The following is a 15,473-nucleotide window of genomic DNA, read 5'->3' as shown; positions in this document are numbered from 1 at the left end:
AAATACTTCTTTTGTCATAATATTCATTTCGCGTGCCAAATGAGAGTCAAAATAGTGTTACACTGAGCAAAGCTGCTTTTTTTTTTTTTCTTACTTTCTTTCTTTTTGGTAAAAAGTAAAACGAAAAACCTGATCTAGTGGGCCGCGGGCCGCGACCCAGAAGTGCGACTCTATGCATTGCCGCATTGATATATTGTTTGAAATTTTGAATTTTATAAAGTTTCATGCATGATTGAGGATATGGATCACTAGCCTAACTGTATTATGAATTGAATGATTTTGTATGTGGTTAATCATTTTAAAAATATTTTATAAATTGATAAAGAAAAAGCTGCCTGAAATGCTTTAGAAGGTACTATATTTTGATTTTTTTAAATATGTTTGTATTAAAATTGTATGGATTATTTATTTGAAGAAAAAAAATCCACCAGCTTAAGGTACATAACCTTAACATACCAAATATGGGGTTGATGCTTTGTGTACTACTACCGGATGGTTAGGGATATTGGCTTTTGGGTACGTGTCTTGCTTGCATCATATTCACGTACTCACACCCTCTCGGAGAACTAGAAAAAGCACCCTCATAAAATTTTATGAGGGTGCCTAGCGTGTACTTGTTGTCGTTTTATTTTTATAAGAGAAAAAAACAGAGGTAGACCCTGCCACGTTATTTTATCCGAATTTAAATATATGTGAATGTACCATCCAAAATTCAAATATTTTTTTTGGTTGTTAAGCAAAGGAGTGTGACCTTTCCTTTGGGAAAAGCCCCAACTCACACATGCAAGTGTCTAGTTCCAATTAATTATCATTTTTTGTCCAAATTATCTTTTATTGAGTAGCATCAAGATGTACTGTCTAAAATGTGAACTCACATCATCAAGATCCAAGACTAGCCGGGTAAAACTTTTCATCAATGTAGACTACATCAGAACTGTATGATTCTAGTGACTAAAATCATTTAAATCTAAATATGTTATCTAAAAATTAAAATATTCAAGAGGTTAGATCTATCTGCTTCTCACCTTGCTTCGGTCATAAAACTCTCTTTTTTATTATGAGGTGGGGCCATAAAATATTATTTTACATGAGAAACTTTTAAAAAGATAAAATTTCTAGGGAGAGCCCCAATGGATAGTCTAGAGGGTTTATTTATGTCGATATGAAACTTCTACGATTAAAGGCAAATTTCCATGGATTACCATACATGCAATATTTTTTAAGAGAATCTCTATGTTGCCCCTCTAAGTTTTGTTTGATTGTATTATTATATGTTTGGAGATGCAAACGTAATACATATAAACTCACCTCATCATTTTGCTCCACATCACGTAGCATGTTAATGCACATAAATGATCCAGTTAAGAAGAGATGCCTAATGTATAATTATGATTTGTAGGAGGTTTTTAAAAGTAAAGACAAGGACTTTGTCTTCCATGGTTTGGATTCTTAAATTTCTTGTCTACTCTCCTTCGTCCCTTAAACCAGCCTCGAGATAGAGGAAGAAATCTAGGATTCTATTTGTTATCCTCTTGATTCAAGCTGGGATTTTAGAAATAGCATTTATCCTTAAAGTTGCTTTCAATTTAGTGGTTGCTCTAATCCCCATTTTGATATTTTTTTTGATTATCATGCAGCTTGGGTTAGGCCTTAATCAATAATAGCTTGCCACATTTTTCTAGTTCTCTATTTTTGCTTCTCTTCTTGTTGTTATAATCTATTTTTCTTTATATTTTGTTACATGCACTCACACATACGCACGCACGTGCACCCACAAACACAAACACCCACAAGCACACCTGCACGTGTGTGCATACGCGCACCCACGTATGCACACATATGCGCGCACAGACATAATTATTTTATTTTGCATGGTCAAAAAAATAGTTATTATGGTGTAAAGAATCTAAAGATCGAAATGGGCATGATTTTTTTCATATAAATAATAATCTTTAAAAAAAATACAGGTATTTGTCCTTTGAGTCTCAATTAGCGCAGTTAATAAAGTTTTTGAGAATTTGAGTTTTGAGTCTAGCCTTCATCTAGATTTTATTCAGGATTTCTCTGATCCTGAATTCTTTTTTTTTAGCAAAAAATATCGTTTAAACCCTGCAAATTTTTGCAACTCCAAAACTTTAAAAAGTTTATTCCCTAATGCCGTTAGCCAACAAATAAATCGCGGGAAACCTTGATCAAAGAACGACACCCTCAATCTCTCTCCCACGCTCGTTTCCTCCTCATCCCAACATAGCCCTTCGCTCTGCCATCTTGAAGAGCCGCAGCGCATCTTGTCCCTGCCCGTCCACGAACAAAGCCATGATCATTGGCGCCATGACGGCTGGTTCGTTTGCGGCATTTCATCGAACATCTGGTTGGCGGTTTGATGTTTTAAAGAGAATCTATATTGATGTCAATAAGCTTGGCATTTAATCAAATAACCGAAGGAGAAATGGTGCCTTACCAGGAGAGATGGAACAAGTCGCCCGATATACGAAGCTAGAAGCATTTGTTGACCGAGAAATTCGACTTTTTGCTCCTTTGGAGCAAAAAAAAGAAAAGGACACAAAAAACTTCCGTTGCCGGGACTCGAACCCGGGTCTCTCGGGTGAGAGCCGAGTATCCTAACCAACTAGACTACAACGGAGACGGTGACAACTGACTAACCTATAACAAAAAATAAGTAATTTTGTTTTTTGAAAAATGCACTACAAGGATTTCCAATTATTTCTACTATTCCATAAATTCGTTTCAATTACAAGCTCCAGAACGGGCCCGAGCTCGGGCTCGATAATAATTACGAGCTGAAAGTTGGGCATATACAAATCTCTTTTGGTTGAAAATTTTGTTGTCCCTGACACCATATTTCCACAAACAAGCTATTTTTCTCTTTGTGGTCAGATTTTTATAAATTATGATGCTGAAATAAGATTTTCTAGTGAGACTAACTCAAATATTAACATGAGATAACCATTATCAGTGCTATCCTGTTCTGAATGGTCAATAGGTCGTACATGTTTGAAAATAGATACTAGTAATTAAATATTCTCTCTCCAAGATATTAGCAATGGCTGAGTAAATTAGCCTGACATTGTTGGCAAAACTCAAATAACAACATTGTTGGCTGAGTAAACAGTCACCTGTAATTTCCAAGTGACAGTAGTCAAATGTCACCTGTAATTGCCCTCAGTTTTGGCACCCTAAAGCAGGTGATACAAACCCAAGAGGAGCACAATTAATGTTGCAACATATCAGAATGGTTGCTACCAAAAAATAGAAGCTAAACATTATACCTGCATTTGTCACAGGAATGCTGACCGAATGAAGCTGGGATCAAACATCAGCAAGAGAGTAGACACGACTAACCCTTCTGGTTGATATATTTCTCATGTTTCTCTACCTGTAAGTATCCAAAGGGAGAAGAGGGTGCACTACGAAAAAAGTGCCGTGGATTCAGAGCTCTAACTAGTAACTGGGGCAGCAAATACCAAATGAAGAAAATACATTGACCATTTTGAAGATTGCATGTGCCATAGTAATGTTGGAAATAGATCCATAACACTTTCCCCATTAAAGGTGGAGATCTAACATGAGTACATGATAAAATATCGGTCATCCTCAACAAACTAAAAAACATCCCATACAAATCAAGTTCTACAAAAGAGTTCAAGACACACAATAAACATAATAAATCTCAAGTTCTCAAGTAGTCTAGTTTAGACCAGTCTCTGTGTTCCCTTGCATAAACTCTCCATCAACCTATAAATTAAACAAGAAACCAGAAATTATAAATTGAAAAACTAACTACTAAAAGATATATTAAATACTATAAATAATACTTACATTTGATGACTGCTGCAATCCAAGCTCTTGACGCAACCAATCTCCAGTACAAATCAAAGCTTGTATAGTCTCAGGCTTCAAAGAGCTACGATATTGATCAAGCACTCTACCTCCAGCACTAAATGCAGCCTCTGAAGCAACAGTAGTAATAGGAATGGATAGTATGTCTCGAGCCATCTTTGATAGATAGCGAAATTTTAGAGTGTTGGCTTTCCACCAATTCAAAGCATCAAACTTGTCATAGTCTTCATCACTAGGCTTGTAAATATCTTCTTCTTGATATATGTTCAACTCAATTTTGTTTGAAGGAATAACATTCCTATGTTGTTGAGCCCACATATGAAGGCATGATTAGCCCTTCCTTTTCTTTTCAATTTGGAGGAGATAATACTAGGGATATTGCTAGTCTCAACATCTATTTATCCATCTGAAGATACATATTCCTTGTAGAGTATATCTAAAGGTTCATGACCATCATCAACATGGCGTTGAAAAACATCCTCACCATAAATTTTTGGAAAACAAAATATAATAAGCTGCATTTTATAGCGAGGATCCAAAACTGCTCCAATTGCCATTAGCAAGTTACATTCACCCTAATACTTTTCAAATTTTTCATTCATTCTTCGAGTCATGCGCATCACAAAATCTCTAGTATCGAAGGACATATCATTTAATTTCTCCTTCACTCTCCAAATTTCATTAAGGAACAAATTTGAAGTTGGATATTGATGTCCCAAGAACACTTCTGTGACTTCATTAAAAACTTCCAAAAATTTTGAAACCTCTGTAGCTCGTATTCAGTCCTCCTCGGATGGTAACACTACACAAAAAAAGAAAACTTCCGACTCTTATTTGCCGACGTTTATTCCAAGCGTCAGCAAAAATTTTTTCCCGTCAATATTTGCGGATGCTTTTTAAAAGCGTCGGCTAATGACGACGCTTAAAAGCGTCGTCGAAGTTAATATGTAATTGACGACACTAAAAAGCATCGTCGGAATCCAAAAAACCACCTCATTTTAGTCCCACATCGGCAGATCTGAAAAAAAAACTGTTTATATAGCCAAACCCAACCACTCTGCACAGATAGAATGAAGGTATCGATCGGGGAGGTTGTTTGTATTTCTGAATGGAGGAGAAGATGTAGATAGCAAATGGTAATTTTCTTGGCAAATAGTAATTCGCGACGCTTTTAAAAGCGTCAGAAAATGTTTTTTCCACTGTAGCATAGGCCACGATTTACCGACGCTTTGAAAAATGTCGGGATGGTTTCTACCGACACTTAAAAGCGTCGCCAATAGCCAAAAAAAGCGTCGCTAATGTCCAAGTTTCTTGTAGTGACCATTTATAGTTGGAGTCTCTTTCCTTGTACATTGGAAACACTGGTTTGAACTCCAATGCTGACTCTAGCATTTCAGTTGAGTTCCATCGAGTAGGCACATCAAGTTGAAAAATTTTAGAGGTTGACAACTTCAACTGTTTAACAATTTCGTAAACTTATGAAGTCATGAAGGAGACATTTTCAGATATTTCACACTTTCGCGGATATTTTCAATTATATCCCGTATTTCTGCTAAACCATCTTGTACCATTAGGTTCAAAACATGTGCACAACTGTGAACATGAAATATTTTTCCATTGAAGTAAAGCTTTCCTTTGATTGCAAAATTATCCCTCAGGACTTTGACTGCTGTGTCATTCGAAGATGCATTGTCTAACGTAATAGTGGAAACCTTATCTTCAATCCCCCATTTAGTTAGACACTGAAGAATATAATCAGCAATAGCAATTCCCGTGTGGGGAGGTGCCAGGCTACAAAAGTTTAAAATTCTCTTTTGCAACTTCCATTCAGAATCTAAGAAATGTTCGATGAGGCAAATATACCCTATTGTTTGATTTGAGGTCCATAGATTAGTTGTTAAGCTAATTTTATCAACATTTTTTAACATTGATCTCAACTTTTGCTTCTCAATTGCAAACATTTTCATGCAGTCACTCCTCAAAGTAACCCGCTTTATTAGCTCAAATTTTGGGTTAAGAGTTTTACAGAATAAAACAAAGAATTGATGTTCCACCATCCTAAAAAGATACTCATGCACTATAAACATCTTTGCAAGAATCTCTCTTATCTTGTCTTTATCATACTTGTAAGTTGCCAGCATTGCATGACCTTGAGTAACATCAAATGACAATAAGCTTTGTTTTAACTCTTTGTCTTCGCTAGACTTAGAAAGTTTTCGAGGCATACGAGCTTTTAAATGTCTTTTGAGATGAGTTGTGGCACCCCCTTCTTCCATGCCAATTTAGCACTACAATAATTGCATTTTGCCTTTGTGTTACCATCTACTATTACGATATCAAATTCAGTCCACACCTTAGATCTCTTCCTCCTGTTTGGGTCATTCCAAGATTGTTTTGTACCCATTTCTTTCATTTCATCCATTGCATCATCTTTATCAATAATATTTTCCAATTCAACAAGTTCGTTTGCACTATAAGCAGTAGAGGCATGTTGATCGAATTCACGTTGGCCATCTAACATTTCTTGAAAAATATAAACAACCAGTCAAATTACATATTTAGTACATAAGCATCCCATACTGCCATACAAAGCCTATTCAAGGCCAAAACAAAACCAATCAAATTTGGACACCAATTCATTTAAACACTTGAAAGCATAACATTCAGCCCTCCTCCGGCCTCCCAAGTCCCAAACACGTTTTCATAAAGAAATAATAATAACAATAATAACAAAAACAGATGATGGACGGTAGTCGGTAGAAGAGCTGAGGAGTGATGGACGGTGAGGAAAGAAGAGGAAACTCACCAGTAAGTCGAGGTCGGCTGGTCGGGGGTCGGCACCGCAGCAACTCAGCAAATCGGGGTCGGGGGTCGGGGAAGATCCGGGAGGAGCAAGTCGAGGGGTCGAGTCGTCGAGGTCCAGATGATGGAAGGGGTGAGGGGTTCAGAGCCTCGGAGGGGAGGGAGGGCCGGAGGGGTTTGGAGGGCGACAGGGGTTTGGAGGGAGGCAGGGGTGAAGGGGGGTTTGAAGGGAGGGGGGTTTCGGTGGTGCTGTCTATGGAGTCGGGCTTCACGGCCGGCGGCGCGGCGTGTGGGCGAAGGGAGGTGGAGCGCGGCAGGGCTGGGGCTTCAGCCTTCAAGCCTTCGAAGTTCGAAGGCCATGGGGGCAGTCGGGCAGACCGGCAGAGCTGGACCAGCTGGTTGGAGCTTTGGAGGTGGAGGATGGTTGGAGAATGGAGAAGGAACTAGGGTAGAGCTACGCCGCAGCAAGTCGGGGAAGGGGATCGCCGCCTCGCCGGATCGGGATTCGAAAATCGGGGGAGGGCTGGGAGTGGGAGAGGCCGAGAGGGAGACTAGGGCATCTGGGTCGCCAGGTCGGTGGCGGTGGGGACTGGGGATTAGTCGAATTCGATCGGGACTCGGGAGGGGGCTGGCTGGGTGGGTCCGTGGGAGTCGATCAGATATTCAGATTATTCACTATTCAGCAAAGCCAAATAGTACTGCTGTACTGGAACTCTGGGAGACTTTTATTTGGGTTGGGTGGCTGAAAGCCTTTTATTTGGGCTGGAAGACTAGAGCTCGTTTGGGCTCGAGTGTAAACTTTTACCGAGCCGAGCCTGAGCAGCTCGGCTCATTAATAGCCCTACTCGGATGGATGGGTACATAAGTTGGATTTTGCAAGTCTTTGTGTTTTATCAATTACTTGGATCAAAATTCTTCAGCCATCAACATAGAATATCCACAAGGGACAGCTTAAATAACCTACGGCAAAATTGCAGAACTTCTCTATATCTACATTCTACATCAGTGGAGCTTTTCACTACATATTCAGCGCATGTAATAAAAGAAACACCCATATAAATAATGCTCCTAAATAAATAATCCTCTATGCTTTGATTTAGGCTCCAAGCAGTCTAATTTGATTGATTGTCAAATGTAAACCAGCCTGGTAAATCTAAAGGGCCTTTAGACAATTCAAGAAATGCATTATAATAATAATGCATCCACTTGTGACAACTTACAGAATCATGCACCAATTCACCAACCAAGGGGCCAATTCCTTGGCCCAACAGGTAATGAGAGGTAAGAGATTAACATTTCACATCGCCAGAAGTGGATGCTGAAAAAATATGTGCTCGTGCAAGACAACTTGATAGTTAACTTCATTTGTTGATGACATCATATTAAATGGGTATCATCTTATCGATTATTTCTAATGCCATAAATAGCCATCAACATAGTCGCATGTATAGACATATCGAAGTAGAACCAACTTTTAATCAAATGATGAAGACAAAAAGAGAGAGGAAAAAGTCATTTCTCAATCCAATCAGGCAACAGGAATTAAGCAACAATGTCAAATAACTTCGATGTTGATGTAATATCTCCAATAATTGGAGAACGCCAGCATTTGAGCACACTACAGCGAAAGTAGACTGCTTGCAGCAAACAAAGCAGAAGCAACGATTATCCATCCAGCAATACGAGCTAATATGAATCTGCTTGAAGATCCTCATCCATATGCACACTTATAACAGCAACGGCAGTTTTGGTAACGCAGGTCCAACTACAAAAAGAAATGAAAAGGAAGAAATACGATTTAGGAATAAGATAAACAGCATGGAGAGAAGCAAGCACGAAGCTCTCTGCATATAAGCACACACGAGCTCAAACAGTCTACAGAGACTAATTTGCCATACAGGCTGCAGGTGTGCATTGATATCCGTTTAACAATGAGGAATAGAAAGTTACAATGACCAGCGCAATTATGCAAATTAACTCAAAAAAGTAGTTGAATTATTTGCACAAAGCAATTGTGTGTAATATGAGATTACGTAAGGCAAGAAGTTGAAAACAAGCCAAGAGAGTAATCAGCACAGCTAAATTGATATATCACAAATAAAAGCAGCACTACAGATAATATTGTTAAAGAGAGTGCATCTAACTGAAGTCAAGACAATGCAGAGAGCAGATATGGTCACTTAGAAAAAAATAAAGATAAATATTTTGTTACGATCATCTCTGGTGTGAGTGTGCACGCGCTCACATGTTTGTCTAGAAAACTAACTTTCCAAAAACAAATATAAAATCCTCCTTCATCTACACGAAAACTAGTTACAACATCAGGATCAGAGCATATTCTATATAAGTATATGATCTGGCAAACGTCAAGGAGAAATCAGGAAGACAAGGACTATATCTCTGAAATGAGGGGAAAGATCAGTAATGCCTCCTCTATCAGGAAGCAAAATTTAGCCTCCTCTATCAAAAAGCAAAATTCAGAAATTGTAAAAATAATCCATGATTCTATTGCAAAAAATTGCGAGATATCCAAAATAGTAATTAAAATTTCAAAAATATATGCCTATTCATTATTTTTAATACATTGGAATAATCCTTTGAACAAATATGCAAGAATCAGTAGAGAATTATTCAGTGATCCAATGTCTTTGTCATTTGACTGAAAAATATGGATAGGGTACTTCAATATCAAAGAAAAATCTAATTATTTAGCAATATAGCAAAATCCTACAGCTTTGGAGGGTGGAAAAATGTAATGCACAGTTGTGCCTACTTTTAAGCAATTGAAGACCCTCCATGATCCCTCTCAACATGCTCCACCAACAATACTGGATCTTGAAATCCTCTGCTACATTTGGGGCACACATCGATCATCACCCTACTATGAGCCTGCTGAGTATTGCGCTGATGAGATTTTTCAGCATGCTCAATCAAAGCAGACACAGTGGAGAACCTCGCTGGACATTGAGTACACTGCTCCAAAAGTGCACCGCCCCTACTGCCCTGTGCCGTTCCATCCTTTGCCCTTTGCAAAGCTTGGGTAGTTGCATTGCCTAGTTTCTGCATGCCTGCTTCAGCAGAAGCCCTCAAATTTGATGCTGCGCTAAGCAAGCCTGAACCCCACCACGAGGAACCATTTGAACAGTTATTCGATGACGACTCGCGTTTCTGACTCCTATTTAGCAGACCAATAAATGGGAAGCCAGAATCTGGTTTTTTTGGTCCAGGACACTTGTGGTCAGGCCCAAATCTATGCTTCAAGCAGTGTTCTTTGGTGCAGTCTCTACATCTTAACGTGTTAGAAAAAGTTAGTATTTCTTTGCAGCCAGGAACAGGACATCGTTTTTTTTTGGTTGCTTTCTGGTAGTTTGATGGGTCACAGTCACTGTTTACATGAGACTCCCATGTGATATTAGGGTCTTCATTTGGGATCAAGCGAACTCCTTTAGCACAGAGTGGGCACACTAGGACAGTCACATCCTGTTGGTTTGCATTTGGACAGAGGTGTTTGATGTAACTTCTGTGCTCCAGACAAAATACCTAGTCACCATTCCAATGCAGAATCAGTTGGTGTCTGATGTAAATATAACAAAATAAAAACAACACAAAAATAATTGCAAGATGAATGCTACATCATCCTGGTTTAGGAGATAGCAGGAATTCCTAATTTGTATGAGAACCTGATACTCTTGACAAAGAAGAATATAACTGGTCTCCATCTAGCATTTATATAGTTCAGCTATAAACTAGGTCTAGACTCTCCAACTGAACATGGTCACCATGTGATACAAAAAGCTAGTATTTTTTATGGAATAAATTGTATTTAGGTGCCACATGTTTACTTTGCAATACCATCAGCATACAAGTACTCCAACAACAATCTTGACTCTTGAATCATACCTAACGCACAAAAAAATGCACAAGTGCCAATTCCTTAATACTGCAGATGATTATTAATAAGAAATGCTGATCCATACTTGATGAAAGTGAGAGCTAGAGAACCAAGTTGGCCCAAAAAACTCCTCATCTTAGATGAAAAGGGAATCCTTAATATAGAAGGGGATCATGCGAAAGATCATTAAAAAGTTAATCTACTCTTGGATGGAACCAGATAGATTAACTTAACCGAGGGATAATACCTTCTTTGGGATTGCTATATATTAATACATGACAACTGATACCGGGGGAAAACTTGAAATATATGTTCCACAATTTAGATTCAAGTGTAAATACGATATCTTACATTTGACTATGGCAGCTTTACACAGAAATCTGTCAATTGCACATAGCTTAGACTCATTAAATTAATTTTCCTTCAAAGTAACTTCCCTGATAGTCATTTACCAATGCCCAGTTAAAGAAGGTGGCTATAATCAAGTTAAAGGCAAGCTGCAAATTTAATAATAATAATTTTGAAAAATGGATAAAAAATAGCAAAAGTCAAGCTGCATGCAAATAACTAAGAAGAAGAATAACATAAGTAGATGGCACTTGCAGATAGAGTTACTCTCTATTATTTTGATAGACATAATAAAATGGATTAAATTGCAAAAGAAAAGGTTCAGGAAAGCTGGCAATAGATGCAGTTATTGGGAGGAATGTATTGTCGACAAGATTCATAAATCCAACCTTGGTTAGCCTTTATAAGACTGGTAGGAAATGGTTATGATTCATAAATCAGCACTGTGAAAGCTGTTTAAGAGCCTATGGATCCTGCTTCCATTTCCTGGCCAGGCTTACCGCATTGCTACTCCCAAAAAAGTACCAAGTACATTACCTAACATATATCAAATATATTTAAGTATCTATACATATAAAGTAGCATAAATTTAATCTATACTTAAGTCAATACTTTGTTAATATATCATCAAGTAGGCAGCAAAGATACATTTTGACAACATCATCACGTACAAGGTTCGCAATCTCAGTGCCAAACCTTGTACCAGTACCTTGTGTCAGCAATGCTAGGTATAAGGGTCGGTTCGACGTACCAACACTCCATATGCCCCCAGTATTGCGTACCAATTTGGTACTGGTATTGTATGGTATACCCAGTTCGGTGTACCATGATCAAGTATGTATCACATTAATACAAATACTATCGTATAGATGATGTATGAAAAATTGTTTAATAATACATAATTCATGATAAATGCAGTATATTTACATCTCTTTTGTTACATAAACTTTTCAGACTTAAAGAAGACGGACACAAAAATTTTAATAATCACCATAAAATATACATAAACATGTATGTCATTATATGTTTAGCATTCATATGGGTATATCTACGTGTTCTGAGTTCGTATATTTGCAGTTTTATGATTTAGTTGTTCATATGGCCCATGATTGGAATGAACCGGATAAGAAGGCTTTGCAAAGCTAACCTAATGTCAAATTGGTGGCATGAGGCTTGGTTATATAGCTATCCATAATAATAAGTTGACATATGTTAAAAATATGCCATCAAAAAAATTCTGGTTACATCTAAGATAGAGTAACTAATTGATAGGTTAATTTTTTTAATTGTGGTTCATAAATTCTTCTACTTTTTTCTTGTTTTCATCTCTTCCTCATCATCTTTTGCCTCCCCGCTTCATGGTCCACAACCCTTTTCTTTCATTCCCTTTACCTGTTTGACAATTTTCAGCACAACAGAGACTGAAAATATAATACAAAAATAAATTTATCTTAGTAAAAAGATGAGATCATAAGCTACTAAATTGGTAAAAATGGAGGATAATTACTAACGGTTGTGAATGTGGACCGCGAATAAAACTAATAAAAATGATCTTTATGAAGTTAACAACTAAAATGATGTAATCTATATCAGAAGTTGATTCTATTGAAAAGAACAGATTTACAACCAACTTATACAACTGTTTTGATAGAGGATAAATGAATATGCAAAGTGATATGGTACTTTGACCATGCAATGGATTTTAATATAGCAACCAAAATAAATTTTAGAAAAAGAGATTGGCACCTGGCAAATTCAATAGCAAGTCAAGATCTTATGGATATATTATTCCACTTAAACGATGAGCAATCAACTTATGATTTTAAATTAATTCCCGATGAAAATTTGACCATATGATATGCAAAAGAAGTAGGAAGCGAGGGAACAAGAACTAAAATGTCAATTTCTAAGAATATCGACCTTAAGCCTTTAAAGAAAAATTTGGGCTTAGCTCCATAATGATGCTATAGGCTAACTAAAAATTGATATAGGAGGGAATAGTGATGATTATGGGGAATATGATGCATGAAGAATCAAAAAATGCAAGGAAAAAGGGTCAATAACCAGAAGTAACGGTTCGACCATGTGATAAAGTTAAATGAACAAAAGGCATATGCAAGGACCTAGGTGTTGGGCCCATACCATACCATGCCATGAAGTACAAACCATGATGCACAGATACCAGCATGCTTGAAAGAGTGCGTGATGGTTCTAATATCAACATGTACCAACATGTACTGGACTATATATAACATATGTTGCTAGGACGCCATGGTCCATGCACATACAAGTTGTTCAATGGATAAACCAAACTTGAATACAACCTACTGTAGCCAAACTTGAATATACCATTAAAGCTTATTTCTTAATTTTCCTCTCTTGAAGCTCCCTGATATCAACTTCTTCAATGTTATTGCTTCAATGATATACTATGATCCAAATTCATGTTAGTAGTTTGTCAAGTAACTAGACAGTGTAATGCATATGTCCAGTATTATTTCTAAACTGGCACCAGCTTTAGTAAGGTTTACAATGATAATTTGATCATACAAGTGTGTGATGGGTTCAAATATGTCTCCTTCCCGCAAGCAAGAAATCAAAAATAGCCCAAATGGGAAAAAGAAAAAAGAAAAAAGAAACAGGAGAGAGGCAAAAAGGAAAGCTAGAACGTGTCAGCCTGATAATTGTGGGTCTGACAGAAATCCTTCATTATATTTTGTGTTAGTGAAGGATAAGTGTCAGCAAACTACAAGTTATAACCCCATAACTAGTTCAAGGCCCTAAGTGAAATCCCCTTAAATATAGGGGGCAGAGCCATGCTAGTCATTTTTATTATGTGAGTCTGGCCTACTTCAATCAGAAACGTTAATGAATTCTACTTCAACGAGGGTTCTTTTCCGAATTTCTAATGATTAGGCGTGGGCTTAACACAATGGTCACATTTTAAGGGGGCAAGAAAAGAGTCTGAATCCTGTCAAGTTCAGAGAACGAACTTGACAGTCTAATTTCCCAATCATGGTTGTCCAACTATTGGGGCAGCCATGATGCATCAGGGCCCATGCTGTACATGGAACAGTGACTCCACAATACATACACAGCACCCAATGCATCATGGCCATCCTGCAATATACAGAAAGTCGTAATTGCGGAACCTGAGATGGCCTATAAACTTAAGAGGATCGCGAACTTGAAAGAAAAACATTGATGTTAACCCATCTCACAATAAACCTGCAATGCCTTCTTTTTGAGTCCAAACAATGACCATTGAGCTCTACTACCATTAAAATTGAGAGCAAGAGTTGGATGGTTTTGCAATGATTGGATGATGCACAATGGGAAAGAAGAGTTCAACAGATACAAGTTATACAAATGTAGTAGGATATATCCTTTCATCTATCATGTGTAAATCATAAATTGCTAACTAGGAACGAGAATCAACAAGACTGATGTTATTTTTTTCCCTTTCCCCAACCCTACCACAGGAGTTTCACATAATGGCTTCATAAACACACTCTTTTTTGACAACCCGAAACTCTTAGATAGATCAACCACCCAACCTCCTCAGAAATTTGTGTCATTAGAATGTTTGATTCAGTTGTGGAGTATGGACCTTGTTTTTCTACATTAGTTAGTCCTATAACAAGTTCGTGATCAGAAAACCAACCGAACAATGCCTTCCTTTCCGTTATCTGGTACCCGACAACAAATAACGACACTCTTTGTCCCCTGACATCAATTGTTGGTCCCAGATCCACAAAGATTAGCCTTTTCCCTTGTTTTTTCACAAAAAGATTTGTATTATTAGTCTAAACCCCGGAGTATGACATATTAGGTTGAAGTTTTCGCTACCAAGAGCCAGATAATTAGCCATTCTATACAAATGCAAATCCTCAGATCTTCCATCAGATTTTATAAACCCCACTTCCCTCTTAGAAAAGAAGGCATGAGATCCAATTAAGTTCTTCCATTAATATCCTAATAAATTCCATCAATTCTAGAAGTGATTCCATAAGCTATCCTGATGTTTTCCAAGATTAAGAAATCAAAAACGGAAAGAAAGAGAGAGAAGATTGAGGAGAACCTTGTTGCACCGATCGCACGTAAAGGGCAAGAAGTCGATCTGCTGGCAGTCTTCGACGCTGCAGTGCATACCGAGATCGGGGAACTCCGGCGTTCCCATCGATGGAAGGAGGGTGACCAGATCAATCTAAGAGGAGGCCAAGGAGATGAAGAAGACTAGAGAGACACGGCGATAGATATAGTCCGATTCGAATTGGGATCGCCGTCCTCTCCTCTCTCTCTCTCTCTCTCTCTCTCTAGCCCTCGTTCCCTCCCTCTCTTTTTTTTTCTTTTTCTTTTTTTTTTCTCCTTGTTCTTTTTCTTTTTTGGGGACGGGTTCAACGAACCGCGCAAGGGGTCGACGGAAGAAGGGAAGATCTTTCGTATCGGAGGATTTTGGAGGTACTGAATCTGAACCAGTAGTAGGTTGCCACGTATAACAGATGTGGCAATTTGGCGTGGGGCTCATGAGGTTGTGATGCGTTGGTATGGCGGTCGTGGCAAGGGCTGG

The 15,473-nt window shown here is 38.0% G+C and overlaps 2 protein-coding genes and 1 non-coding gene across 4 annotated transcripts; all 3 read right to left on the bottom strand.

Annotated features, from left to right (window-relative positions):
• Positions 1-2,571: 2,571 nt before the first annotated feature.
• On the bottom strand, positions 2,572-2,644 carry TRNAE-CUC. Its single transcript has one exon. It is a non-coding gene; the product is annotated as a tRNA-Glu (tRNA).
• An 838-nt stretch (positions 2,645-3,482) lies between these two features.
• LOC120104862 (zinc finger BED domain-containing protein RICESLEEPER 2-like) lies at positions 3,483-4,285 on the bottom strand. The gene is made up of 2 exons (XM_039116735.1): positions 3,841-4,285; positions 3,483-3,756 (listed from the first exon to the last, which is right to left on the bottom strand). Exons 1-2 carry the CDS (start codon positions 4,177-4,179, stop codon positions 3,709-3,711), a joined length of 387 nt encoding a protein of 128 aa, XP_038972663.1. The 5' UTR covers positions 4,180-4,285; the 3' UTR covers positions 3,483-3,708.
• Positions 4,286-8,023: 3,738 nt separating this feature from the next.
• LOC103703698 (zinc finger AN1 and C2H2 domain-containing stress-associated protein 16-like) lies at positions 8,024-15,260 on the bottom strand. 2 transcript variants are annotated; one of them, XM_017841919.3, is made up of 3 exons: positions 14,985-15,257; positions 9,437-10,203; positions 8,024-8,428 (listed from the first exon to the last, which is right to left on the bottom strand). In XM_017841919.3, exons 1-2 carry the CDS (start codon positions 15,081-15,083, stop codon positions 9,439-9,441), a joined length of 864 nt encoding a protein of 287 aa, XP_017697408.2. In that variant the 5' UTR covers positions 15,084-15,257; the 3' UTR covers positions 8,024-8,428; positions 9,437-9,438. The 2 variants fall into 2 exon arrangements, with proteins under 2 accessions (XP_017697408.2, XP_038972682.1); XM_039116754.1 differs by lacking the exon at positions 8,024-8,428 and having other exon boundaries at positions 9,199-10,203; positions 14,985-15,260.
• Positions 15,261-15,473: the final 213 nt, after the last annotated feature.

Source organism: Phoenix dactylifera, unplaced genomic scaffold (assembly GCF_009389715.1).
Source record: "Phoenix dactylifera cultivar Barhee BC4 unplaced genomic scaffold, palm_55x_up_171113_PBpolish2nd_filt_p 000130F, whole genome shotgun sequence".
Taxonomy (NCBI): domain Eukaryota; kingdom Viridiplantae; phylum Streptophyta; class Magnoliopsida; order Arecales; family Arecaceae; genus Phoenix; species Phoenix dactylifera.
Note: the sequence above shows the minus strand (reverse complement) of the source record. Positions and strands in the feature narration are given on the sequence as shown.